This window comes from Thermoascus crustaceus (genome assembly GCF_041956765.1).
Source record: "Thermoascus crustaceus strain CBS 181.67 unplaced genomic scaffold VTN00scaffold_4, whole genome shotgun sequence".
Lineage (NCBI taxonomy): Eukaryota > Fungi > Ascomycota > Eurotiomycetes > Eurotiales > Thermoascaceae > Thermoascus > Thermoascus crustaceus.
This window is the reverse complement of record NW_027192530.1, coordinates 843,599-870,533: the sequence shown is the minus strand read 5'-3', so window position 1 is coordinate 870,533 and position 26,935 is coordinate 843,599. Positions and strand designations below refer to the sequence as shown.

The 26,935-nt window shown below is 51.8% G+C and overlaps 12 protein-coding genes across 12 annotated transcripts; 6 read left to right on the top strand and 6 right to left on the bottom strand.

Annotated features, from left to right (window-relative positions):
* Nucleotides 1-785: 785 nt before the first annotated feature.
* Nucleotides 786-2,520, bottom strand: VTN00DRAFT_6899 (uncharacterized protein; the record flags this gene model as incomplete). Its single annotated transcript, XM_069433585.1, has 3 exons — nucleotides 786-878; nucleotides 953-1,262; nucleotides 1,322-2,520. The coding sequence occupies 3 exons, from the start codon at nucleotides 2,518-2,520 to the stop codon at nucleotides 786-788; spliced, it is 1,602 nt and encodes a 533-aa protein (XP_069286953.1).
* A 541-nt stretch (nucleotides 2,521-3,061) lies between these two features.
* On the top strand, nucleotides 3,062-4,266 carry VTN00DRAFT_6898 (uncharacterized protein; the record flags this gene model as incomplete). Its single annotated transcript, XM_069433584.1, has 4 exons — nucleotides 3,062-3,153; nucleotides 3,498-3,594; nucleotides 4,037-4,134; nucleotides 4,200-4,266. The coding sequence occupies 4 exons, from the start codon at nucleotides 3,062-3,064 to the stop codon at nucleotides 4,264-4,266; spliced, it is 354 nt and encodes a 117-aa protein (XP_069286952.1).
* Nucleotides 4,267-4,962: 696 nt separating this feature from the next.
* On the top strand, nucleotides 4,963-6,344 carry VTN00DRAFT_6897 (uncharacterized protein; the record flags this gene model as incomplete). The annotated part of the gene is made up of 3 exons (XM_069433583.1): nucleotides 4,963-5,266; nucleotides 5,812-6,138; nucleotides 6,205-6,344. 3 exons carry the CDS (start codon nucleotides 4,963-4,965, stop codon nucleotides 6,342-6,344), a joined length of 771 nt encoding a protein of 256 aa, XP_069286951.1.
* A 3,364-nt stretch (nucleotides 6,345-9,708) lies between these two features.
* Nucleotides 9,709-10,054, bottom strand: VTN00DRAFT_6896 (uncharacterized protein; the record flags this gene model as incomplete). Its single annotated transcript, XM_069433582.1, has 2 exons — nucleotides 9,709-9,981; nucleotides 10,025-10,054. 2 exons carry the CDS (start codon nucleotides 10,052-10,054, stop codon nucleotides 9,709-9,711), a joined length of 303 nt encoding a protein of 100 aa, XP_069286950.1.
* A 1,445-nt stretch (nucleotides 10,055-11,499) lies between these two features.
* On the bottom strand, nucleotides 11,500-11,859 carry VTN00DRAFT_6895 (uncharacterized protein; the record flags this gene model as incomplete). The annotated part of the gene is made up of 1 exon (XM_069433581.1): nucleotides 11,500-11,859. The coding sequence occupies one exon, from the start codon at nucleotides 11,857-11,859 to the stop codon at nucleotides 11,500-11,502; it is 360 nt and encodes a 119-aa protein (XP_069286949.1).
* A 1,380-nt stretch (nucleotides 11,860-13,239) lies between these two features.
* Nucleotides 13,240-14,083, top strand: VTN00DRAFT_6894 (uncharacterized protein; the record flags this gene model as incomplete). The annotated part of the gene is made up of 2 exons (XM_069433580.1): nucleotides 13,240-13,291; nucleotides 13,359-14,083. The coding sequence occupies 2 exons, from the start codon at nucleotides 13,240-13,242 to the stop codon at nucleotides 14,081-14,083; spliced, it is 777 nt and encodes a 258-aa protein (XP_069286948.1).
* A 1,687-nt stretch (nucleotides 14,084-15,770) lies between these two features.
* VTN00DRAFT_6893 (uncharacterized protein) lies at nucleotides 15,771-17,051 on the top strand (the record flags this gene model as incomplete). The annotated part of the gene is made up of 1 exon (XM_069433579.1): nucleotides 15,771-17,051. The coding sequence occupies one exon, from the start codon at nucleotides 15,771-15,773 to the stop codon at nucleotides 17,049-17,051; it is 1,281 nt and encodes a 426-aa protein (XP_069286947.1).
* Nucleotides 17,052-18,431: 1,380 nt separating this feature from the next.
* VTN00DRAFT_6892 (uncharacterized protein) lies at nucleotides 18,432-18,641 on the top strand (the record flags this gene model as incomplete). Its single annotated transcript, XM_069433578.1, has 1 exon — nucleotides 18,432-18,641. One exon carries the CDS (start codon nucleotides 18,432-18,434, stop codon nucleotides 18,639-18,641), a length of 210 nt encoding a protein of 69 aa, XP_069286946.1.
* Nucleotides 18,642-18,655: 14 nt separating this feature from the next.
* VTN00DRAFT_6891 (uncharacterized protein) lies at nucleotides 18,656-20,201 on the bottom strand (the record flags this gene model as incomplete). Its single annotated transcript, XM_069433577.1, has 2 exons — nucleotides 18,656-19,887; nucleotides 20,048-20,201. The coding sequence occupies 2 exons, from the start codon at nucleotides 20,199-20,201 to the stop codon at nucleotides 18,656-18,658; spliced, it is 1,386 nt and encodes a 461-aa protein (XP_069286945.1).
* A 947-nt stretch (nucleotides 20,202-21,148) lies between these two features.
* VTN00DRAFT_6890 (uncharacterized protein) lies at nucleotides 21,149-22,794 on the bottom strand (the record flags this gene model as incomplete). The annotated part of the gene is made up of 3 exons (XM_069433576.1): nucleotides 21,149-21,743; nucleotides 21,794-22,176; nucleotides 22,225-22,794. 3 exons carry the CDS (start codon nucleotides 22,792-22,794, stop codon nucleotides 21,149-21,151), a joined length of 1,548 nt encoding a protein of 515 aa, XP_069286944.1.
* Nucleotides 22,795-23,778: 984 nt separating this feature from the next.
* VTN00DRAFT_6889 (uncharacterized protein) lies at nucleotides 23,779-25,660 on the top strand (the record flags this gene model as incomplete). Its single annotated transcript, XM_069433574.1, has 3 exons — nucleotides 23,779-24,019; nucleotides 24,074-24,236; nucleotides 24,289-25,660. 3 exons carry the CDS (start codon nucleotides 23,779-23,781, stop codon nucleotides 25,658-25,660), a joined length of 1,776 nt encoding a protein of 591 aa, XP_069286943.1.
* A 593-nt stretch (nucleotides 25,661-26,253) lies between these two features.
* Nucleotides 26,254-26,763, bottom strand: VTN00DRAFT_6888 (uncharacterized protein; the record flags this gene model as incomplete). Its single annotated transcript, XM_069433573.1, has 3 exons — nucleotides 26,254-26,397; nucleotides 26,473-26,546; nucleotides 26,736-26,763. 3 exons carry the CDS (start codon nucleotides 26,761-26,763, stop codon nucleotides 26,254-26,256), a joined length of 246 nt encoding a protein of 81 aa, XP_069286942.1.
* Nucleotides 26,764-26,935: the final 172 nt, after the last annotated feature.

Here is a 26,935-nt window from a genome sequence, read left to right as displayed (position 1 = left end):
TAATAATAAAGGCAAGGGATTGACAACGCTCAACTTGTTTCTCAGCTGCGCCGGATGGAAAGATTGGTACGTCTACAAAGGAGAAACTAAGAGGTCAAGCGGACAGGATCGGATTTCCCTTCCGGGGTTCATACCGCCGGTGACAACTTTGATAGCGATCCAGTTCTGAAGCTAGCAGGCTATCTTGCTCGGGATTGATTCTGATGCAGGAAGTTTCAATATATCCCCACTTTACGACGATGGCTAAATAATGTTGGAGTCTGTATAAGGGTAGTTGAACTGTGACATTTAGCTGTTGACCCTGTTACTCGCTTTTTCGCCAGCTTTGTGGGGTTTTCCCTGTATCCTCCGTGCAAATGCAAGGGTCTAGATGTTCTTTTTTTTTTTTTTAAAAGATGTTCATGTCTAAACTTCCATTGTGAAGACTGATATGCTGAAACTATGTCATCATCTTGTGCAACATGATATTGAGGTTTAGGATTTCAATGATTGATGGCATATAAGCATAAGTGTTTTATTTTAGCCTATCGATACTAGTAGACGTGGCTCAATTTGTGTATAACGGCAGTACCAAAAGCAATGGATTAATTGTGATAATCGTAGTTAAAAGCTCTGTGTTTCATGAACACCATATATAGACTAATAAATGGCGCAATGATGTGCTTAAGGCACAACCAACTCGTCAGACAGTCTATGAATAAGCTTAGAGAGACTAGTCATTAGATATCCTGCTATTTCTGATTCAAGCAGATTGTTCCAGATTTGAGCAGCCAAGGGGTTCCATTTCATTCGGAACTCATCACTCTGAAAATGGGGTACTCATCCCCAGCTTCCATGGGCACGAGGCCAAATGCCGCGTACGAGTCAATGTTCTCGGGCTAAAAAAAAGGGGGAGATATGACATTAGCTTTCATCGCTTTGTTTAGTAGAGAGTCTCGGAAATACTACTCACCTCTAACGCCACAAAGGCCAAGGCTGCATTCCTTTGTGCCGTACTGATCCAGTAGGCGCCAACGGGGAGGCTGATAGTCTTCTTGACGGTCTCGGTCTTCAGAGTGGCTCGGACCACACCTTCATAGTATGAGCTCTGGAGCTCCGCATCGATAATAGTCAATGCTTCGACGGACCCTTTGTACGCATAAGGCAGCCGAGTGACCTTCACTCCGGAATCCACGAGACGGGTGACGAGATCCGTCCAGGCTGGGGGGATCAGGTAGGCGACGGGTTTGGCGCGCGTTAGATTGGCCACAGTAGGCGTAGTCCTAGAGAGCACATCGCATGTTAGTATACAAAGAGTGTTATCCAACGAGGACCCACTCACGAGACAAAATCAACTGGATCATGAGTGATCTCGCCCGTCACCGTATTGATCAGTGCGAAGGGACGCTTGATGACGGTAGTGCTATCAGTGATGACAATCTCATCCGAGCCCTCGATGAACTTCTGAATGGCACCTTCCACCGTGGAGTACACTCGCTCATGCTCATCGGCTGCCGTCTGCAAAACGGCCTCCAACAAGGTCAACCCGGTGGCCGTGCGGCGTTTGTAGTCTTGATCGCCCACACCGATACCGCGAGTTTCACTCAGGAACGAAACGCACTGCGAAAGCCCCATAGCATTTCGGCCTATCTTGGCATCCGAGCCTGCTTCTTCGAACAGGACCGTACCGTTCCCCAACTCCTTCTTGGTGACATAGGGCTCCCACCGGAAGCCACTCTCGTCCATCAATTTCCCAATGCTCTCAGCAAACAGGCCTTCTGCGAGATCACGGATATCCGGGTGGATATTGAGGTTTTTGGCAGCGGAAAACAGAGAATCGGCCGCGAGGGTGCGGTTCTTGCCCCAGGGTCTCCCTGCGCTGTATTCGTGCATGTCTATAGCAATGTGTGGGGAGAAGGCGCTGAAAAGTGCCTTGAGATCCCGCGTGGGCTGACGGGCAAGCTTGACATGGTCCCGGTTGGGATCGAAGTTGGAGGCCAGCAGCCGCTGGAAGTAGTACGCACCATCTGGATTGGGTCGGGGCACGGCAAAGACGTCGATGTTCTGCAGGATGCGGGCGGCCCAAGTTTGATTGGCATCCATCTTGCCTAGGAGGGCCAACAGTGCCTGTTCTGCCGCCGGCTCGTTTCCATGAATATAGCTCTGCAGCCACATGCGGATCTTAGTTGAATTGGATGCACCCGACGTCTTTCTGGAGAGATAAACCATCGGGATCGACCGACCCTCTTCAGACTTGAAGTCGGCGACTTGATAGGTCATCCATTCGTTGCGGGCGGCCAGGCTCTGGAGGAAATGATCCGCGTCCACCTGTGAGGTTGAGCCTTGGGTGGAATTGGAGAATCCCGGCTGGATGGTCTCGGGGTTGACAAAGTACGGGGACAACAGCGTCATGTTGGGCTCGGGGAATTGGGCGGCCACCAGCTCATTGTCGCGCTCATAGAACTGGAAATTATAACCATATTGCGTCGCCAGGACCGAGGTAACGGCAGTAAGGATCACGACCAAGCTGTTCAGAAACATCCTGATGAACTTGCGATGCAGTATCTGACGGGAGCCAAGGAGAGGGATTGCTGGGGATCTTTATAGTCCCTCAACTTCTGCGTGCCAAGTTCGATCTCCGGGAATTAGCCTTGAAGTAGTTTCGCCGGTTGTGCCGTGTTATTTTCGGCGAAAGGGTAGGCCTTAGCAGAGTATTTACCTGAAGTATGCAGAATTGAACCATGGAGAGGATGCTCTACAGCCTCAAGATCTCTGATTTCCAGTGTCAACATCTTGTCGTTTCTGCTACCATGACACCATCCTGTTCAGTTCTTCCCAACACATCATCGGAATGGACTCTGGAAGGACAGAATGCCAGCGGGATAGAGAGGGGCCAAGGATGCAACGTTACAAGATCTCCGTGCTTGGCGCGCTTTATCTGCGGGGAAGTTCTTGTAGGGATAACAATTTCCGAGGCGGAGAGGCTATCAAAGAGAAGAACAGTGGCATCACTGCCAGTTCGGATTATTTTGATGTTAAGGAGGGCAAAGTTCAACGTGGGTGACATTATGCAAGGTGAGCAATGCCTCAGGCCTCATCTGTTGCTCACACACTCACCCATGAGTGTAAAGCAGCATCACCCGCTAACTACACCCTGGGGAGAATTGGCTGCCTGTAAGCAATCCAATCCACAGGGTGAAAAATAGTCTTGTTTTTCTTGCTTTTATTAATGGCTGCTGCGGTTGTGATCGGTGCAAGACGAGAGTGAATAATTGAATGTGGTAAATCTGCTCCGGACCTAATATTGACTACTATATGATGAATATTCCGGTCCTAGACCACACACATATTTCTATCTGTATAGGCCCGGATGCATTAGTCCCTTCTCAAAGGAGCTCTCATTTATCCCTGCTCCCATATAGTCGGGCACTTCTTTTCTTTAATGAACCTAGAATTTGCATTGGAGCTCCTGAAAGCCGCGCCACGGGTGGCCGGAAATTGCTGGTCTCTCTCTGTAGATTGCACCAGGGAACCCTAGCTCAGAATTTCCGGAATTGCTCTCTGCTGAATGCGGGGAGCGGCCTTAGACAGCCGAAAGATGTCCTCCTGCATACAGTACGTCTGCTGTTTCGCAGTACATGTACGAATCCGAAATCTAGACCAGATCACCAGCAAAGCAAATACCCGTTTCTTTGTTAGGTCTGTTTGAAGGTCTGCGGAAGCCACTGGAGCCTCTATGTGGAATCAGCCAAAGGTCCAGAGGATATGATGAAGCCATCAAGGAAGGTGAATCTGCCTATAAATCGTGGAGGAATTCACCTGTAGAAGGACGTTCTTCTTCCCCACTGAATATCATTGACAATGGTCTATATATAAATTCAAACTTTTACTAGCTTTTTTGCGGTCATTTCCTGCTTTCCCAGGATAGACATGAAGTCTATCTAACGTTTGGATCCTACCTTTGCTCCTGAAATTACGCAACTACTTTCGTTCCTATAATTCATTGCTCCCTTCTCTCGTTTCCCTTCTCGAGTTTAATAACGACATCTATATATAGATCCTAAAGCAGACTTCACTCTCTGGTATTGCTCTTTCAAAGAGCCAGAGACGTCACTTTGTCATTGTGGAAGCTAAAGCGGAGGGGTTCGATTATAGGTATGTAGTAGACCCCATAACTTTCAATAGAACACTGCTTCGAAAATGGTTGCTAATAATTTTAGCCACGACGCTAAGGGCATCATCGTGTTCCGCGACGAAGATCCCAAGGAACTCGAAGTCGACAGTTGAATTCCAGTTTCCAAGCTAGCCTGCGGCGACAAGATAGCGGGTATCGCCATCAGTGGTGATATCGAGCAGCCAGGACCAACAGTTCTCTCAGAAGATGAGGAACCAGGATTCAACGAGTTTGACGATTTCGCTCACGAGGTGCCTCGTCCACATGAGACACCCCGTCGTCAAGCTAAGAGAACAGCGCCGTTTCCGACCTACCTGTCTCCGTACCACGGCTCAGCAAGCGCGTGTGAAAGAACCAGATGGATTAGACGAATCGACCGACACTGAACGGTGTTCATGCTGATTGGATTGTTATAATATAATTGCCTCTCTATTTCCTCTTTATATCTCGTTCCTTTCTCAACCCGCAGTGCGGGACTCGTCGGGCTTCGATGAACCTTTGGGATTTCGGTGAGTGACCCTGGCACTTTCCCGAGTTCTCTAATGACATGCTGATTTTAATATAATATAGCGTTCCAAAGATATGGGCCTTGCGCATGGTATTGCGTAAAGGATCGCCCATCTTTCTTCCTTATATATCACATTCTGTTCACAGTTTGTGGCGGAGCGCGCCGGCTGGCCGTGCAGTCGCTCTCCGCCTACCGAATCTTTATATATCTAGTCCCTATACAGGGAGGATATGACTTCATTTGCAGAGTGCTACATAGCGGCGAGCCTGAAGCTCAAGAGTCCCTGAAATCAGCTGCTACAATGCTCTTACCATCGTCATCCTCAGCGCATATGGCACTGTTCATGTCTCTGCGCAGCAAGTCAAACCATGGTGAGATCGACATTGTGTATCCGCGAAAGCCATATACAGATGAGATAACCACCCGGCGAAACAAAAAGAAGAAGAATAAGAAGACAGGGACACAGTCCGCCCCTGAATACGTCTGGGATAATGAGTCGAAGGGAGTTGTGGTTGCAGCTGTCGGAATGGAACTGGTCCATGTTGATCTATGTAACAGGCAAATAAGAATCACTCCACGCGGGTTCTTCGACCTGCGTGCCCGGGGTAAGTTCACCAAGTTCTAAAGTTGTGTGGTGGATGATGTCGATGGGCTCTACTTTTGAACATTGGTTTTAAATAAGATCCGAAAATTTATAGGTCAAAGTCCACCTATCTACCGCATCGATACCATGGATGTTTTTTTCCCACGGGCAGCGAGCCCTTATGTATATCCGATCTCTCCACGATGAAGGGCCCGAAAGGGGTTCTGTCAAGCTTTTTTCTTGAGTGAATTTTTACATGAAGCAGCACGATACCAGATATGGCTTTGTGCTAACAGAAGTGAATTCATTGCGAGAATTGATTCTCACAATTTGGTCCTTGGTGTGAAATCTAGTGGATTTCTGGTGTCTTTTGTGGGAGCAGGGCTCGTGTTCCTTGATGACATGACTGGGTCCGCTGGTAAGGCGGAGGTCTCCCGTTAACACCAGCAACTGCGCCGTCGTCGTGAATCTGGTGGAAAAGCTTATCTCCAGACAAGTCGTGGCCCTTTAGGATATCGTCATCCTCACCCCGTCACTCCGTACCTGGGGCAACGCCACCTTTATCAGTCGGCTCTCCACGGGCTCCTACGTTATCCTTTAGATTGCTCAGATGCTGGCAGAGGAGGCTGAAGTTTTGTTCACTGAAGAAGGCGGTGCATCGCGACTGGGATGTCCACCGCATCCACGTCCGGACAATCGACGCCTACCAGGGCGGCCAGAGACCCGTGTCCATCCCCGATCTCACCTTCACGGACCGGCTCGGCTTCATGAAGGAGCCACAGCGGTTGACCGTCGGTCTCTCCCGTGGCCAGTATGCTCAGTACATCGTCGGGAATATTAACGCGATGGAAGACATCCGCGGCTTCAAGAAGCACAAGCAACATTTCCCGCTTCGTCTCTCACTTGAAGCAGAACAATGTCATATCGCAGATCTCTGAGATCCCCGTCTGAGGTGGACAGGTTCTGAGGTCGACCCGGCATGGTACCCGGCAGAGAATTTCAAGGGCTCCCCGCACCGCCTGCGCAGCTTCCATGAGCGATACCCAAACTCTCCCGGGTCCCGGTCACCTCGCCCATATCACCTCCCACGCGTCACCTAGGACTTCGCAGCAACAACTCCTAATTGAATCCTCTAAGCCTTCGAATCCAACTGTTTACCTTTATGATTCAAGAAAAACAGGAGCAGTGTACCAAAAAAAGTCTTGTGGTGCAACAAAGAGTTAATACCCTACTTTGATTCTTGCACCTCTGATGCTAGAAGGCCTCTCCGCATTTTATCTCATGTGCCTTGGCCAGGGAGATACTACCGACCCTGAGTATTGGTTGCTCGCGGAAAATATGAAATTAGACAGTGTGAGGCAATCCAGCAACTTAATCTGTATTTCATGGTTAATTCTAACTGATGTTAGATTTAAGGCATGGAGATTTGAAAGTTCCTTGTCTTCAGACGAAAAATTTTCACCAATAGCCATCATCAACCGCGTGTCTGCCGCAAGACTTGGTAGTGGTAGTCCAGATTGAGAAGGATAGGCCACTCCCAAACATCCACAAGTGACATAGAAGGAGCCATCTGGATCTATCAAAGGCTCAAAGCAGCTATGGCCCGCACGCTTAAGGAAGGTTTCAGTGTTCTTGTGGGAAGACATTAAGAAAGATGAGTTGGGCTCTGGAGACTTAAAAAAAAGAAACTAAGAAATTAAGAAATTCCACTTACCTCTTTGCAAATACTAAGACTGAGCTGGTGCTGCCTAGAAATCGTCCAGCATACACGCACGCACGAGTCAACAAATCCATAAATCGATCACCTACACATGTATGTATGTACTGTACCTGCATGGCAGATGACTGATTAGATCCCCCCCCCCAAAAAAAGTCACATGTGGCGGTGCATGGGACATAACTACAAATAGCATAGGAGAATAGGAGCACAGGTCCTAGGCAATTGTCAGGTAGGCTATGCCCTATGCGCGCGCGCAGGTACCTAACCTCCCCTACCCTACCCTACCTAACCTAACCTAACGGACATGAGCTAACTCACAAAGGGTTCCATTCGGCGACCCGGGCACGGTCTGCACACTGCGTGCGGCCCGCCCACAGCATTCAACCTCACTGACACGAGCTTAGGCAGGCCGTTAAGATTGGAAGTTGTCACCAGACCCTCACTGGGGACGTTTAACGATAAATTAGCAAGGTAGGTTAGATTAGATTAGGTAGGCTAGGACACGGTATTTGGAAGCTGTTCTATGTGGATCAACGGATTTGTCATTGTTGTTTGGGGTCGCGGGGACTGAAAACTTTATCCGAGCGCGCTCTCCGCTTCAAGTCCATCCATATTGGGTATCTTCTTTTCACTTATTTGTGTACGGTTAGTAGAAGGTTAGTAGCAACTCTCTCTTGGCCTGGGGGACGGGGTCATTGTAGATGGTAATTCTTGCAGGACTAGGACCTAAGAGAATGATATGCATTAGGTTCAATAGCTAAGGAGGCAGTGATCGAGCACGCACCTGGCCCAAAAATTGGTCCCAAAACTCAGTTCCTCAACGTCAATTCCCCATCTCGAGTTTAGGCTGTACGGAGTAGCTCATAGCATAGTGGGAGCTGTCAAGCTCGCTCCATGAGTCCATCTGGGGTAAGATGTACCTGCTCCTTTTAGGCACTGGGGATTTGGAGACCCTTGAGGCTAAGCCATCTGAAGTTTCGGGAGGCTGTGCGCTACATGTAGGGACACATTGAGGCCCTTGCGATCCTGATTCCTATCTACCTCCAGTAGGAATCTCCATACACGCGCGGGGGAAGGCTTGGCGGAGCAGATAGAGCAGAGAGAATCCTGCATAGAGAACACTGCAGAGTGACGTGAATACATATGCAGATGCATCGTGTGTTAAGCGTATGGACGTAAAAGTACACGCCTCCTACACTGCGTGCACGCGTGCCTGAGTGCATGTGAGCAACTCCCATAATTAGGGTTATCTTCCCCGTGCTAATGCACATCGATACTACCTCAAGTGCATGGGCGGTAGTGCTGTATACCTCAAGGCTTGCAGCGCCAAGTGTACTATCCATCCAGGCGATGTCCCATCCCCCACACCCATCAGGCGTTTGCAGAATGCCACGCGGCACTGGGCAAGTACGAGTAGTGCTTTAGTTGGACCCTAGGTACCTAAATGTGGCTTGTGCATCTCGGCGTGCCCGCCGCTAGACACGGTAACCTAGGGCGGTGCAAGGCTGCAAGCCCTAGAATCCCATGGTTGTTTTCTGGCGGACGATCCTCCATGATCACCAAACATGTGTCCGGAGTACACCGAAGACTATTATCTGCCCCTATTACTATTATTTCCATAAGCAGTTTGTGCAATTGTGCACGTACCACATCAGCGCTTGGGCGCGCTTACGATCTGATCGCAATGATCGACCGCCCTACACGCGCGGATCCACTTGACAAATGACAAATCTTTTCCACCAATGATATTGCGTCTGTTCAATCTCGGGGTCTTGAACGGCGATCATGCATAGGTGAGGATGACTAAGGATCTAATCTATCTTAGCATTGGCTGTTATGCTATCTATGCATTAGGGACCTGCCTAGGCGATGGGCATAAGCTTAGTCCTTGGACAGGTGTCAGACACTTGCATGCGCATCCAGGACATGCACCTATATAGCGTCACATGACAGAACTGCCTTGCAGATGTCGAGGTCTTGAGCCCGTGTTGCTTTGTACGGTGACGTAGGGGTTGTAAGTTCTGTCCCTGCCAAGGCGCTTATTTTAAAAAGTATACCATTGGATGAATGCGAAGGGATGACCAGTCATTGATTAGGTGCTTTGCTCCATACGGAGGATTCATGCTAGATAGGGTAGGGTAGGGTTCTTGCATGCTGTAGCTCCTGCTACTCAATGTGAGTACTCGTGTATAGTATTGAGTGTCGAATTGAAGTAACTTACTACTAGCACATAACGAAGAAGAATGGACGTTAGCGAATGCTCTTTTTCCAGCCAGACGCAGCATTCTACGAGGCATAGACATCCTCTCCTCCTCGATAGCTCTCAGGAGAAGGAGGTATAACCGGCAACCCCAACCGCTGCCGCGTCTTGTACGCCTTCTTTCTCCAGTTTCTGAAATCTCACACTGTCTCAGCGTGTACTCACCGAATTGCAACCGCGCCAGCCGATCTGCGACTTCCCATTCATACCGCACGTCCCCATCCAGCATCAATCGGATCACACCGAGCCGCTCATACAGGAGCAACCCGTACGCTGACGTGTAGCAACTCATACCCAAAAGCGTCTCGATCATGCCCCCGAGAAACTTGACCACGTACTCGGGTTCATGACGAAATTGACACCGCACTTTTTCCGAAGTCTCGCAAGGTGCAAGATCGTAGGCACATCCGCCGGGACCAATTGATCACTGGGTATATGCGTCGGTGTCAAGATGTCGATATCGAGCGTCTTGATACAACGATCGCTATCTGCCCCATCTGCAGCAGGTCTGCACGGCACCACCTTTCGCGGGCCCACGGGGCCACGTTCCAGAAATCGTTCCAGCAAGCTGTAGAAGTACCAGGACATCAGGGGTGGCCCTCTCCGCGCGCAGTTGGCGGTTGACCAGGAGCAGGGCGCTGCTGTTCGTGCACAGGGACCGCCGGGCATACTTGAACCACGATCTGTATCTGATGTCGTTGAGTTCTATCCAGTCGCCTGTGGTGATGAAATCTCGGTTTCGGAGATCTGGACGGTCCTGCAGCGGTGGACACGACCAAGTTGATGATGATGTCACGGACCTCGCGGGGAAGGTCGAGGAGGGACGGCATGTTTTGAGTGGTCTTGTGGTCACCAACGATCCTTGAGAAGATATTAGATACGGGTATATGATGGTAGACAGAGCATTTCTACTAGACCTCAAAGCAGATAAAACTCCATTCAACGACTTCTCGACGGCGACAAGCTGTCATGTTGTGCTGCCTGCCTTGGCGCGGGGCGCCTGTCGCGTCACTTCCAGATCGGGAAAGCCAGAAACTGCCGGGTGCCTGGCGGTAGTGCCTGGCGGTAGCACATTGTGTTCGTGTGGTCTATATGGACTTTTTTAACTCGTTGAATAGCAATCTCGCTATTTCTCTTTTTCTTTTTTATCCGTGCTCAATTCGCCTGTACCCTCTTATTTGTGACACTGCGTTTACAGTGATAAGTTCCGTCCGAACTCCAACCGACCGCCGCAATCAAACACAACAACCACCCAGCTCACAACGTTCCCTTAAGGAAAAAAAATTTTTTGACCACCTGCTTACCAACTCCCACGTCAGGATTATGCTACCACAAAAGAAAACGTCTTCAACATCATCTCTGACCATCCATAAGCCACCAAAAAACCTTCTTCGCTTCCAATGTTAACACGTCTAGTAGCTTTAGCGAGATCAGACCCACAGCACATTCCAACCCAGCACAGCCACCGCTGTGTCCATGGTCCTCCGCGTGAACGTTCCACCCGGTCAAGACCGGTAAGGTTTAGTTTTTACCAGGATGGATCGCGCCCAGGAACCACGTCGCTGGGAAAATTTGTCAGGGTCCAGGAGTGCGGCTCAACCGGTCTCACTTCGAATCGGTATCACCGCTCAAAACAGGGATTTGGAATGTGGATCATCTCGCGTGGTTTTCCAACTGGTTTCGGGTTCCTAGGTGAGGCTGGTGCGAGTCCACTCTGGGGTATTCATGCAGAGAAGTATGTAGGAAAATACAATGCAGGAACGGAGATGGAGTTTGGTAGAACGTAATATGTATATGATATATGTATATGATAGTTGCAAGATCGCTTGCTTCGCTATGTTACATGATTCCTATCCATACTGTACAATCGGTCATCCATCCGTGTCTACCCGAAATCCATATCCAAAGCCGATAGCATGTACATGAAACTCCAAGGAAATGCTCTGCAGAAGATGCAGTGTAAAGCCCGAAATGTGTGTAGAATCACAAATCCCTATATCCAGATTCCCATATGTCACAATACTCAATGTCGCGATGTTCGCCATTCGCCATTATCGCACCAACTCCTCGCTTGCCGAAAACGCTAATAGTCGATGATCGATGTAAAAATAAACAAAGGAAACAAGGAAATGTGGCGGACGCGCCCCGATGTCGTGATAGTATGTATATGAACGAGTGTGTATGTGTCAAGCATTATAAAAGATGCAGTCGAGATATTCGAAAGCCGTCTGAACTGTACAATGCGTCCGTCGCTTGAATTCGATGATCGATGCTCTCACGAGCCGTGGCAGGACTTCTTTCTCAGTTCATCGACACTCCGCGCATCGCGTCCGAGGATTCGACGGAGTTTGGTCATGATCTTTGTCGTCTTCGCCGAGGTTTCTGAGCCTCTTCTGGAGTCGTCCATCTTGTACTCTGGACCCTCAGGACAAGCATAGGCGCCAGCCCAGTAGCCGGTATCGCTGTCTCCATACCACTCGTTGGTCTGGTAGCAGCCGGTGCTGTAGTAGTATGGTGTCTGGAGGGCCGAGACATGAGGATACAAGGTCGCCAGTGGGTTGACAATGATTTGCGGCGGATGCTGCGGGCTCTCCGGAGCAGCGTAGAGCTCGTAGTTGGTCTTGTAGCAGCACATGGTGGAAGAGTTGGAAGTATGTGCGGGAAGGGATGAGGCCTGTTTGAGCACAGGCAAGGTAGTATGTTTGAGGTTCTTTTTGAGTCCTTTGGATCCTTTGTAGTAGGAAGATAGGAATGAAGGAGTTGATGTCTTTGACTTTGAAGGAGTTGACGGTGAGCAAAGGGAGGAGGGAAGGAGTGTACTTATGTATGCATGAGTGAGGCTGGCAGCCCTATAACGAGGGGTGAAGATTATCACTTCAGCCTTCCGCACACATTCGGAAAATTTCATGACCTCACCTGGTCAAGGCGGCAGCCCGGCACCCATGTTTTTGTCATGGTGGACATCACCGATCTTGAATCTATAACGCTAACACAAACTAGTGAAAAACAGATCCCCGGGTGCAGTAGTGTGGGTCCTGGGTGTGTACGCAGGGGCAGAGGTGTCAGCCCTAGGTGAAGAAGGCGATCGTCCAATCCCTGCCTGATCGGGCGGGCCTAGGGCAGATCCATTGATAGTGCGCATCTTGACGGCTACTCTGTCTTATGACTGACGCAAGGGTTGAAGACGAGCTCGTTGGGGGACCATGCATTCATTGCATTGTTGCATCCGGCCGTGATCCCGCTGACCACGTTGCCCATTCACGGGCACGCGTGCTTGTTCCATGGGTGCAGAAGAATAAAAGTCATCATTTTGAGTACTGCAGGGCAGGAAGTAGCGTCGTATTTGGGTTCCACAGAGCAGGGGTCTCGTTCGATCGAGGCTGGCTGGCTTCTGGAGACGTTCGGGAACCGGAGGAAGGGATGACGATCATGAGGATCGGCTCAGAGACGCCAAAAAGAAAAAAAAATGAGACCGGGCGGAGATCGCGCTCCCTGGACCCACCGACACGACGCACTGCCACATCATCTCACTAGCCACTTTTTGGGAGAGCCACATACTGTGGCTGAGCACCTGTGGCTAGTGACATGTGGCTTGATAGCGTTGCAACCCGAATCGATAGCATGTCAATAGCTTCAGATGCCGGCGTCTTAGGCCTCTTCTGCTGCCAACTCCATGGAGCTACGCGCTCTCATTCTGCGATATGGCTCGTCCCAGACATTCCGCATCAAATGCTGATCGGCTTATCACTCACACGCCCCGCAGACACTTGGGCCTCACCGATATCGTCCCTGGGGTTCTGCATGGTCCCCGGGCCGCGACACGAGATGTATAAGGACGTCCTTCATCCCCTCGAACTCATGGGTCCTTCAGCAGTCCAGCGGCAACCTCAAATGTGTACTTGAGCGTCCTCGCCAGCGAAGCGATCCCTTCAGCATCATATGTCGAATCAAAACATCAGCGGACGTCCCGGGTTCAGGAAGAGGCTGCTTGGGAAGGTTTCCAGCACGTACAAAAATGCCAGGCCCTTTTCCCTCCGCAGAGCCCTTAGCGCCTCTTTCTCCTCAAGGTATGGTTCCCTTGCACGGGCTTCTATAGTTTTAAGACTTTCTCTGAAACCTCCTTGTTGCTCTTAGCCCCGTTCCTAGAGGAAACTGAACGCAAGTTCTTCGACAGACGTCCCGAGACCGACCCGACCCTGTGCGCAGACTCCCACATGGAGGACCAGGACCAGGACCAGGCCATGCCCCAGGTCCTGGGACTGCCCACCATCGCCGAGGTCCTGGGCGTGTCGCAATGCTTCCAGGTCGCCAAGATCGACCTCAACGACTGGTATCCGCGCTACCTCAACTGCCTGCGGCACTTCCTCGACCGCGCGCAGCACTCTTCGTTCGTGCAGTCCATGGCGGCGTTTCTCAACATCCGTCTCCCCTGCCAGAAGCCGTCGGATTCCGTCCTGCGCTTCTCCGACCAGCGCGCCAACATCATCAACTCGTCCGACTACGGCACGTCATTCCCCCCTCCTCACCCCTCCACCTTTGTCTCCCTGATCCCGTACATCCGCCGCCTCATCGTCACGGGGACCGACACCCCCTCGGTCCTGTTCGAGTTCTTCGGGGACGACTGGCTCGCCGGGGTGGGTCCGATCCAGCGGCAGGAACGCATCAACTACCTCTTCACCGCGAAGAGCGAGGGATGGCTGCCGACAAAGCGGGAGTACGACATCCTCCCGGACGAGCAGGTCCCATTTCTGAAGCCTCTCCGGGAGCCGCTCGAGGAGGAGATCCGGGAAGCAGAGACGCGATGGAGCGAGTGGTTGGCGATGGAGGACTGGATGATCGGGCCGCGGAATCCTTTCTAGGTCTACTCGCATTCAAAAAGGGCTGCTGAGGCGGGTTGTATGCCTCTTCCTCGATGGAGGACACGGTTACTACGGTTCTACGGCGTATGGAGTTGCGGTCCCGATTTAGCACCAAGATATCACGTTAGTAGTAGTTTGTCTCTTTCATACGACTTGAGAATGAAATGCCTCGTTTTATGGTTCGCATTTCGGCAATTCCCCGAGTTTGACACCCCGATAACTGTCACCAGTAGGAAATCGTTTCCACAGCGGATATCTTTTCCTTGCATCAAGACGGCTCTTATCAGAGACATCCATCCCCACTGAGGCTGTGTTCCGCCACGCGCCCGAAACACATCTAGGTAGATCCCACACTCATCTCATGCCCTGCAAGGTACGCTTCTCGTATGTCTTACTCCGGACCCGGACCCGGTAGTCTGGGGAACAAGCGAAGGGGCTTCTTTCTTTTCAGGTCTTAGATTTCGAGTGATAATTCAGACGGTTCTTTGCCTGTTTATTTGTTTATTTGTTTTATTTTTTTTTTTTTTTTTGTGTGTGTGTGTGTGTGTTGGGTGAGAAATATGCATGTAGTATATACAGTGCTCATTGTATGTATATATATATATATATATTTACACTGTCTAGTAAATAAACCACAATTCAAGAACCTCAACCCAACCAAAAGCCCATTGCGCAGAAGGTAGGTACGACTCTCGTAAGTAGAAGACACACACACACGTCCAAAATATCTATCAGAAATTAGGTACCTACTTTCCCCTCCCTATCTCTCCATCCTCATCCTCATATCACACGACAAATCACAAATCAACCAAAAAATCCATCCAATCTGTGGGAACCTACAACCGATCCAACCTCTCGGGCTCTCGGCTCGGCGTTCGCATTCAAATCCAAAACCGAACCCAACTGTCCAGGTCCATGGATGGATCAAGCGCTCGTCAACCATGGCCCAACTTGGCAACATAGGGGACCATAACCTAGGGTAGGGTACTGAGGTCCACCGCACCGCCACAGCCAGAACCAAGGTCCAAAACTTGGGTTAAAAAAAAAGGCACTAACTCTCAGCGGACGGTGGGCCAATAATGATCGACAGTGATGACAGATATCGTCTCGAACTTCGGAGGCGCCGATGGACCGTGCAAAAGTTTCGAACTGGATCTACTACTATTGACCCCAACACTAAACTAGACTGAAAAGGATGTGGCTCGTGTGTTCTTCCCTACTAAGCCTTACGCTCTTCTTACTAATTTATTAAAGGGGAGGTTTCTGTCAGGTGACTGACCCCATCATGACAGATATCTGTCGTTAGTCTCAGGGTTCGCTCGGTAAGGCTCGGGAAGAAGCCTCGTGGGATGTCCGTAATAATCTTTGACATTTTTGACATTTTGACACTGACAGGTGGTTTCCCTCGATATGACACGTGCCGCGAACATGATGAGCCCGACATAATAATAATGTGCCATTGTTGCTAACTGGATTTGTTTTTTTTTTTGCCTTTGCTGATTCATGATTCATCTTATCTGCAGATAACTAGTTAGGCTACGGAGTTAGGTACTGTGTACAGTATGCGACTAGTCTTTGAGTCGAAGGGCTTAGTTAAGACAGTAAAAAAAAAAGACATTGCGAGGATGTCTGTCGAGTAACAAACTGCACATACATTCAAAAAGAAAAACACATCAAAGTCAGCAAGATGACCCCCCAGATATACCACCACCCCAACCCGCAAACCTCCCTCCTCCCCCTCCTCCGCTCCCACCTCCCGCACAGCATCCCCGTCCTCCGCCGCATCCAGCACGGCCTCGCATATCCAACGCCATCGGGCGCCGTCCTAGCGACCTTCCCTCCCGCAACACCACCTTCTCCGACAGAAACATGGCTCGCAGCCTACGTCGACCTCTTCCGCGGCCGCGAGACGCAGATCTACATCTACTCGAGCCTCGAGCGGGAGGCGTCCTCCCCGACCCCCGAGTCGGGCGACTTCGTGTCGACGTTCGGTGACAGGAGTATCGAGAAGCAGGAGGAGACGAAGGCGCAGCTGCTTGCGTTCCTGGCGTACGTCAAGGCCAATCTGTTACCAGCGTACCTGTCATCCGTGGAAGAAGAAAAAGCTGTCGCATCCGATGAAAATCCTCCCGCCAGCGCAGCAGACACGGGCTCAGAGGAAAACCCATTCGCCTCCCTCACACCCAGAAAGGTGCCCCCTCCGCCCGCGACATCCTTCCTCTTCGGCAGCATGCACACCGCCCTCGTGACGCTGCTCACGGCCTCGAGGACCAACTACTCCGACCCGGACGCCCTCCCGGGCGTGAAGATCGTCCGCCGCGACGATCCGCCGTATATCAAGTACCTCTTCCGGCCGGAGGTGTACAGAACAACAACAACAACAACAACAACAACAACAACAACAACAACAGGGGGTGCTGCAGATGCAGAACAACACCACACCCTCCCACCGGGATACCGCTTCCACGACCGCCGCGGCCGCTTCGGGATCCTGCCGCATCACCACGCCCTCGTGAGTAGTCGGACGCATATACCCCGGTCGAGCCTGACGCTGTCGAGGATGCCGGGTGTGGCTGTTTATTATGACGGCGACGGCAGCACCAACAGCAGGCAGACCAGCAAGACCCCATGCTCTAGCAAGGAAGAAGAGGAAGAGGAGGAAGAGGAGGAGGACGAAATGCCAATCGCATGGGCCTTCCTCGGCTACGACGGGAGCCTGGCAACGCTGCACGTCGAGCCGGAGCATCGCGGCCGCGGAATCGGCATGCAGGTATCGCGGGAGGCCATGAGGTCCGGATTCCGGGCGGGCGGGATCTTCAGAGCGGAGGGTGAGAAGACAGAAGACGAAAAGGAGGAGTTAGGCCACACGGACGTCCTGATGACCAACAAGTCCAGTAGGCGGGTGATGGAGAAGTTGGGCGGGGAGATGGTCTGGACGGATACGTGGGCGGTGGTGGAGCTTCTCTGAAGTTAGAGGGTGGATGTTTTTGTACATGCACATAGTTATTATCAGTAATGGGTATCTAGGTAGGGTAGGTAGGTAAGATATCTACCTAAGGTAACTATACTGTATATATATATGCGGTGGTATACAGAGTACATACAATTATCATTCTCGACTAGGTTGTTATTTTTATTGTTTCCTATTCCAATTCCATTAGCCCACACGCTGTATCGGATTACTTGTCTCAGTAAGTATGTGTTATATGTATGCATCATGGGGATCATTCGATATTCGAGTAAAGTTAGGCCAGTAGACGGGGTTAGTTACAGTTACAGTTGCAGCAGGTGAATTGGATGGTGTTGAATGAATCTGGTATGGATGACCGCCCCTCATTTCCCATTAATTTAAATATTTATTATCAGGATTTCTCGTAGATAGAGAGAGAGAGATAAACCTTGACTACCTGACCAAAACCAACACATCTATCATCTATCTATCTAGAAGATGATCCGACCCCGACCTCCTCGTCCACTCACGCAACGCAACGCACGTCTCTACAAACTAGGTACCTAACCGGCAGATTAGTTAACTTCCTTACCACCAGGTAAAGCACCTCAAGGACAAGTATGTACATGTCGAATGCGTGATGTAAGTTCAAGTCCTCTAGAGCGGCCATCATCGAATTACTAAGTTATGGGATACGGACCAAATTGTGCGACTCCACCCATCGCGGATATTTTATTCGGTGGGGTTGTGTAGCCCGCGAACGATGCGATGAGGAGGACATGATATGATGTGGACGACTCTCGTCACTATCGCCAAGAGACGGCAACTTCACAAGGATGGGAGAACCAGGTTCAAGAAGATTTTGCGGGGATATCCGGAGACTTTTTCATTCAGTTCTTCTTGTGGAGAGCTTGATGGAGGAGAGGGGCAGGATTATTGCAACGATGATGCGTCTGCAGTAGTCTAGGGCCACGTAGCATGCTTGGTGTTCTATCTGCATCATTGTCCATGGGCGAGTCTTCGAGTCAGCTGGGCAGCTCGAAAACTAGCTGAAATTCAAATCATTCAAACACAGAGAGCACAGGGTAGATATTATAGATGATTCCATTTGAGCATATAACTAGCCAAACTAGCTACCCATAGCATCTGACTCTGGAAATAAGGAGAGTATGAAGGGTATAAAGTGCCAAAGCAATAACGATCCTAAACACAAGGAATCAGATTCCAACTCCGAGGACACCGCCAACAGAAGGAAGAGAAGGAAAAGCGGAAACAAGGCTCTGCCAGAATGAGCGAATCCCTCGGCAATGGCCTCTTTGCAGAAACAGCGCACGTGCGACGCTCAATAAAAACAAAAAACACATGGAAGAATCAGCTGCTAATTAAAAATTCGTTTGTATGGTGACTGTTTCCAATTGCCAGACCTGCTTAAGAATAAATTCAAGGGGTGAGAAAGAAGAACCGTCACGGAACAGGAGGCGTGCCAATAGATATAATGGAGGGTATTTAGTGAAGTTTTTCGACCTTGGCGCAGTCGTTGTCATCATTATTTCAGCCTCAATTCTCAAGAATCACCTCACCGTAGACACCGTTTTAGGATATCAGTAATCATGAAAACCAGCTTAAACGCTAACGCTGGATCCAGCCGCTGCCGCACCCCATCGAAGCCGCTTGAGGCCGCCCTTGACGGCTTCCTTCCCGCATCCAGCCGACGTTGTAGCACTGGAGAACGTACCGTCGCCTACCATCCCACCGGCGGCCTCCGTCCGTCCAACCTCGCGACCCAGGGCATAGCCGGCCGAGAAGCTAATTGCTGAAAATAGGACGACGACTCCGGCACTAATGACCCAGGTCATCACTGTCGGACTGACAGATGAGACGACAGAATCAGCCAGATTGGAACGACGGGTCTTCGAGGTTGACGGACGAGAAGAAGCACGATGCTTCGAAGAGCTTGCTCTGCGCTTAGGCTTTGAAGCTGGAGGGACAACATTGGCCGAATTGGACGTCGACGGCATTTTCTGATTTGGTGCTGGAGACGGACTGGTCGTCGCAGGAGGAGCTCGGCGAGGTTCTTCTTCGCCGCTCTCCTCTCCCATAGCTACCGATTCCGAGACCAATCGGAAAGAAGATGGCTGGGCAGACGGACCGGCAGCAGCTGGTTGCGTGTCGTTCTTTGGCAGGCCTCGCGCCGCCGCCGCACAGGAAAGCAGAGTGGACAGACTAGCTCGCAGAGCCGCGTCATGATCTGCCTGATAAGATGGAGATATCATATTATAGGGACTGTGCTGCTGCCGGCGGCTGGAACGCGCGCTGGGATATGAATTATTTCGTATTGCGGTCCGCCGACTAGCGCTGGACAGGTTGGAATTGGATCGGGAATGATCAGGCACTCTCACCCGCGACTGAGTCTGAGAGGCCGGGGGATGGGAAAAGGCATTCGGCTGAGGAACAAATGGGGCGGTGTTGATCTGCATGCCAAGAGCTGTCGAGTTGTCGTCATCATCGCTGGATGGAGCGGCCTCTGAAGAGTTGAAAGCAGAACGGGTCCGCAGCAACAGCGCATCTCCCCTTGAGCGGGTTGTGATGTCTTCGTTGGAGCTGCTTAGCACCCTGTCGGACTCGCTCTCACTTTCTTCGTACTCATCCTGGCTGCTGCTCGGCTCCCGGGGAGAGTAGCTAATGTGCGGCGCCGTAGCTGCGCTAAGATTCCGTAGATGCCTCCGTCTGTTGTGGTGGTAAGCCGAACTGGAACCGCGGCGGTCGACCCGTAGGCCCGTGGTGACAATGTCGTCGTTGGTGGCCGACGACAGGGACGAGGATGAGGGCTGGGACGACACCTCGATCCAGGAGTCTACGTAATAGCGGAGTGAGTACATCTTCCGTGAGAAGGGGGCTGGGTTAATGCGGGTGGGAGATATAGTTCAAGGGGAAGGTGTTTCACGGCTGAAGTTGTGATGCATGGGTAGTTCGAAGGAGACGCAAAAATACGAGGAGCAGAACGAGATACGCACCCTCCGATCTCATGGGCCAGGCAGCGGACTGGTTGCGTGACAGAGGGGTGTTCTCCCGGGCCATCTGATGGGTGTCTCGCGTCATCTGGATGGAGGTTCTATCAGGAGTCCCGTAACGGACGGGGCTCAGGATGTCGTAGTGGTTGGGCTGCATGGGACCTTATCACCACAGATGAGACACTCGAGAGGAAGGGTTTGAAAGGAGACAAGATGCCAGAGCAGATGGAGGAAGTTATAGTAGGATGGGCCACGACCTGGCGGTGAGTAGGGGAGCGCTGTTGGGAACGGTGGGGCTGCGTGGGACTGGGCTAACAAGGCTGGGCTGGAGGCTATCTTATCTGAGGGGGTGATCAGATCACTATGCTCGAGGATGTCAACTGCAGTAGGGATGCAAAACGCACAGTAGGTCTGGAGATCTCTGTGACCTGGAGATCAGAAGAGGCCGCTTTTTCTGGTGTACTTGCGAGGAGAAACGTCGTACGCAGCAAGGGGGGAGAGCACGCGCACTGCGCCGTAGACTGCGTGATTGCTAGAGAGCGCCCGACGGCTAGGCACGGCAGGCGGTCACGGGGGCAGCAGGCGAGCCTGACAGTTGCTGAAGATGACTCCCGTGACGGTCGAGGCAGATGGAGGAGATGGAGGTAGATAATAACGAGGAAAAGAAGAAAGGAGAGTCTAGAGAGAGGAGAAAGGGATGGGATGGAGGGGGAGAGACGACTCGAGGTGGCCTGAGTCGGAAGGCAGCCGGGCGGGCCGTGGCCAGAAACCGGTTTGCGGGGAGGAGCGGAGAGGTGCGTGGGGTTTACACCACGTGGGTGCGTGGCATCAGGAGCCTGACGCTCCGTCTCGGCTCACGTGCGAGGGGCTGTCATGATCTACGGTTACAAGGAACAAAGATCACATTGATCAAGCAAGTTCAGTCACATTTAGCGTGAGATACTGACAGAGACATTACATAGACAGACACAAAAACATCACTAACTTTTGTGGAGATCCAGACCAGACCAGAAAAAAAAAGAAAAATAGTACAGAATAGAACCCACAAGAGGACAGACGCCGGTTGTACAGGACCTACCTTGGCTGCTCATGCGAATTCATCACCTAGAAAGTAACCTTCTTGCCCTGGAACTCGCCGAAGCCGCTGCGGTTGGTGCTGATGTTTCCACCGCGGCCCCCGCGAGCGCCGCCCCGACCGCCCCGGCCACCTCTGCCGCCGCCGCGTCCACCACGACCGCCGCGCTGGGAGTCTCCACCGCTCGGGCGCGGCGTGCTGAAGTCCAGGCGCATCGGGCGTCCGGCCAGCTCCGCTCCCTGAAGGCTCTGGAGAGCGTTGCGCGCCTCGTCAACCGACGAGAACGTGATGTAGCCGAAGCCCTTGGGGCGGCCCGACTCGGGGTCGGTCGGCAGCCGGATACCGGTGATGCTGCCAATCTCGGAGAACTTCTCGTTGATGGCATCCTCGGACGCGCTGAACGGGAGGTTGCCGATGAACAGCGTGTCGCTCTCGGGGCTGGTCTGGTCACCGAAAGACCTGGCCCGAGCCTGGGCGCGGTCCTTGAAGTTGCCTTGGTTGTTGTTGGACTGGCGAGCGTTGGCGTAGTCGAGGTTGATCTTACGGCCGTCGATCTCGGCATCCTTCTTGGCCTCGTACGCCTTGGTGGCATCGGCGGCGTTGGCGAACTCAACGTATCCGAAGCTGGAGGGAGTTAGCATGCATCGTTCACACGTGTGAGGTGGGTCACTCACCCCCTGGAGCGACCAGTGTCGCGCTCGGTCACGATACGCACACCAGCAAGCTCACCAAACTCCTCGAACTCGCGGCGCAGCCACTCCTCGTCGACGTTCCAGGACAGGTTGCCGACAAAGAGGTTGCCGGTCTGACCGGTGGCTCCGGACTCTTCGGTCTTGGACTTCTTGGGGGCAGATTCCCGCTCGTCGTTTGCCTTCCGCTTCTTGGGAGCCTCCTCCTTGGGAGAAGACTTCTCGCTATCTTCCTTCGACTCAGACTCGGATTCCGACTCGGACTCCGAATCAGATCCAGACTCAGAGTCCGACTTGGATTCAGACTCATCAGAGCTGGCAGAGGAATCGGAGCTCTCAGACTCCTCAGACTCCTCAGAAGAGGCATCCTAGGACAGTTAGACACAGAACTTGCAATAGACGGTTTGGTGACATACCTTCTTAACGCCGTTGGTCTTCTCGGCCTTGTCAGCCTTCTTAGCCTTGGCAGGTGCCTCATCCTCGCTCTCAGAGTCAGACTCGGCCTCGGATTCAGAGTCGGAGTCCTCGCTCTCGCTACTCTCCTCCTTCTTGTGAGCCTTCTTGGCAACTTCCTCCTCCGAAGAGGACTCGGAGTCAGAGTCAGAGCCAGACTCAGATTCCGACTCGGACTCAGACTCAGACTCGGAAGATTCGGCGGGCTTGGCCTTGGCGGCAGCCTTCTTGGAATCCTTAGCCTTCTGGACTGGCTTCTCCTCCTCGCTCTCACTCTCGCTGCTGTCAGAGCTGGCGTTCTTCATCTCCTCGTCGCTGTCGGACTCGGACTCGGAGCTGCTAGGTGTAGGTTCCTTCTTCTTCTGCTTGCGCTGAGACTTCTCCTCCTTGGCGATGAGCTTGCGAGCAATCTCCTTGCTCTTGGCCTTAGGACTCTGAGATGCCTTGGTGACACCGGCATCCTTGACCTTGCCAAGGGCCTTGTCGACAGGCTTCTCGGAGCCCTTGGGGGCCTTCGACTTGGTCTTCGACATTTTGCTCTGCACTCACGGTTAGTTAAGAAACCAAAACATGAGCTGCAGTGGGACATACCAAATATGATATCTCTCAATGCAGTGGACGGACTATTGTAGTCGAGAAGCAAACTTCTCGATGTGCGGCAGAGCCTACTTTCCCACAACACCCGATTTGAAAAGAATCAAGCGATGCTGTTGCGTCACTTGATGAAAATCCCTCAGAAGCTGATCTGATCACAGCGGGAAGCAATCTCAACCGAAGAAGAGATTGCAAGCGCAAATACCCACAAGTAACCCACAACGGACAGTGTTTAAGCCCACAGAGACGGACAGGTAATATGCACCTGTCTATAGTATGAAACCCACGAGTGTGTCCCACAAAATAGAAGTGCAGTATCCCTCAGCCCACGGCCCTCAGTGTTATCAGCCCACAGTGTGTCTAGTTGGAAGTGTACTTTGCAGTACGCCCACGCTGCTGTGTCAGTTAGAGAGAATCCAAGCAAGATTGAGAATATCTAACTCTGGATCTCCGCTCTGCAAGTTCACTCAGGAATCCTTGTGATAAAGGGGTGATGGAATGATGAAGAGGGAGTTTGAAGGGAGAAAAAAAAATTTAGAGCTAGAGCTCAGATAGCGGGAAAAGATCACCGGAGGCTGGAGGTGGAACGAAAATTTCACACCGCCTTCCCGGTTCCTGAGGGGCTAAGCTATATGCAGTCTAGTTCTAGATTCCCTCGTGAACCACTGGGCGAGGCTGCCGTGTGACCTTGTGGGTACCTCGTCCGCTGCGGCCACAGACTGCTATCTCGGCGTACTCGATTGGTATTCCTCTCCCCTCGCGGACAACTGTATACTCGCGTCCCGTACATCACACTCCTCTGCGATACGCCCAGTCACCCATCACCTGCGGCCCTCACTGTCCTACCTCACCTACCCCTCAACGTTAAGTTGAGGTGACAAAGAGTCCATGGGACTCAATTGAATCGATTGTATCCGACTGCCATGGCCCCTCCTATGCCCTCTTCTTACCGTCCGCGGAAGAAGAGAAAGCTGCAGCCCCTCTCGCCCAGCGCCAACAATGACCTGATCCTTGAGCCGGGAAGCAGCAAGGCTGCACCTGCGTTCCCTCTGGTCTCGTTTCTTTGGGCTGCCCGCGGAGGCACCTCTCAATGGCTCATCCTACCTCTGATCCTGATGGCCGTAGGCCTGTTTCGCTGGGCCGTCAGTCTGTGGGGATATTCGGGTGAGTTATGGAATCGACCTGCTGCTTGATCATCCAAGGCTGACCCTCGTGCAGGCTTCCAGGTACCTCCGATGCACGGCGATTTCGAGGCGCAGAGGCACTGGATGGAGATCACGAACCACCTCCCAATCTCCAAGTGGTATTTGTACGACCTGCAGTACTGGGGCCTTGACTACCCTCCCTTGACTGCGTACCATAGCTTACTTCTCGGGAAGATGTATGTTGGCAGAGCTCTCGGTTATTCCGTTGACATTTTGCTGATTGTGTAGTGGCTCTCTGTTCGACCCAGCCTGGTTTGCGCTCGATGAATCACGCGGCCTCGAGGACCCTCTGTTGAAGGTATATCTGCGTGCTACGGTCTTTGTGTCAGAGTACCTCGTCTATATTCCTGCCATCTACATCTTCCTTCGAAGATACGCCCATGTCCAGGGTGTCCACGCATGGTATGCTTCCATTGCTCTCGTTGCGATTTTCATGCAGCCATCCACAATCCTCATCGACCACGGCCACTTCCAGTATAACACTGTAATGCTCGGTTTGGTGGTCGCTAGTCTGGAGGGTATCTTGGCTGGACGGTTCTTATGGGCTTGCCTTTTCTTCGTGGGAGCGTTATGCTTCAAGCAGATGGCTCTCTACTATTCGCCAGTCATTTTCTCTTTCCTTCTCGGCTCTTGTATATTTCCACGGATCAAGATAATTCGCCTCATGGCCATTTCGCTGGTTACGCTGGCCGCTTTTGCCATCCTATTCGCGCCGATCATCATTGGTGCGTTGTATGACAGCAATCACGGAAATCCAACTGCAGGCCCGGCTCCCCCTCTCTTGCAGGCACTCCCTGTCAAGATTAATGAGCAGTCGTGGATCTATCCTGCGGTTTTCCAACTAGCGCAGGTGATTCATCGAGTGTTCCCCTTTGCCCGCGGTCTCTTCGAAGACAAGGTCGCGAATGCGTGGTGCGCCATTCACACGTTTTATAAGCTAAATCGGTTTCCTTCGAGTGTCCTCCAACGGGTATCCCTTGGAGCCACTCTTAGCTCTATCCTTGTTCCCTGCGCGATCATTCTGCGGCATCCACGCACTTCACTTCTCCTTCCGGCTCTCTCCAGCGTCGCCTGGGGGTTCTTCCTCTTCTCTTTCCAGGTCCATGAGAAGAGCGTCCTGCTGCCTCTGCTACCGACAACACTCCTTCTGGGAGGTGCTGGAGGCCTGAGCAAGGAGATCAGGGCTTGGGTTGGCTTGGCCAACATGCTCGGTACATGGACCCTCTTCCCGCTCCTGAAGCGTGAAGACCTCCGCATTCCCTACTTTGTCATCACGTTACTCTGGGCGTATCTGTTGGGCCTACCCCCAACCTCGGTAGAGGCCTACCGCAGTCGCCCGGAAACTGAAGGCACCAATCTCCATATCCTTACTAAACTCCTTCACCTCTCCTTCTATCTGGCCATGATTGCCTGGCACTTCCTTGAGGCTTTCGTTAAGCCTCCTCCTGATAAGCCAGATCTCTGGGTCGTGCTGAATGTCCTGATCGGTGCGGGCGGATTCGGCATAATATACCTGTGGAGCACATGGAAGCTGCTCGTGCAGACCTTGCGGCTGAGTCGGAAGGTATCTGAGGAGGAGAGCAAGAAGAAGAATCAATGAAGGTCGCTGCATAACTGGTTTTCTGAGTGTGGATTTCCTTGTCTCAAAAAGTTTGACGTAGTTTAGGTGCTTTGATACCCTCTTCCTTTTCGTTCCCGCGACTGCTCTTTTGATTCAACTTCTATCGGACTGTGTTTCTTCAACGACCGGTCTTCCGTGTTTGTTGCAAAAGCGTCAGTTATCACTTGTATTTGTAAATAGAGATAAGTTCTACATGGCCCAGAAATGAGCAGCATAATGGAACTAGAATTGAGGAGCATATCGTTAGAAAATCATGCGGGCGGTAACCTCTGGACGGGCATGTCTTATATAGGAGATGAGTTTCATTCCCACATCCTGCGCTAGTGTACAATCGTAATACTAAGCGGTTTAAATGCATCAATCATGTAGAGTGTAATAGTGTACAGATTACACCAACCCCATGTACGCCAGCGGCCAACGGACCCGGTCGAAACGGATCACATAGACGGTACCGTACGAACGGGGGGAGGACGTGGTTCATTCAATATTGTACAGATTATATATAAGTCGTAACTCTTTTCATTTCGGATCAATCCGCCATAACCCATAGCCCTCAGACAGTCCCCAGTCATCTAGATCTTGAACCCGTACCCGGCCATGCAGCTCTTGTACTGCTCGACCACGGACTTGCAGTCGGTCTGTGCGGGATCGTCGGCCTTGGAGTAGAGCATGCAGTCATCACGGGCGGTCTTTTCGGCTTTGCAAACGCAGCAGGGCTGGAGAGAACTCCGTTAGAAATGTCTAGTTGTTGTTTGGTGCGGTTGCAAAGGAATCGGGGAATTCTATTCTACCTTTGGCTTGTTGGCTCCCTCGGAGGAGGATTGGGTGTTGGCAGTGGTGGGAGCCGGAGCGGCCTGCGCGGGAGCTGTTTTGGAGGGAGAAGTTAGTTACTGTTCAACTGTAATATCCTTGGAGGAAGCCAGAGGGGAGAGGCAGGGTGAGACGGAAAATGTAGTAATCTTAGCGCAGGGTTGTATAGAAATGCAACGGGAAGTGGGAGACTTGATCGAATGACGCGGAGGGGTCAGGATTGGACAGTGATCGAGAGACTTACCGCTGGAGGAACCGAAGAGCCACGACATTGTTGAAGATCTCGACAGGTGAAGGTTCAATGAGCCTGCGTTCTTGCAGGATTCTTAAAAAGCCGTCCGCTGATTAATGGCGAAAGATGTCGGCGAGAACGGGTGATAGATGCGTCTCTGGTCGGTATGTCCCGCCCGAGTCGCTCCGGCCCCGGTGTGACTTAATTCTTTC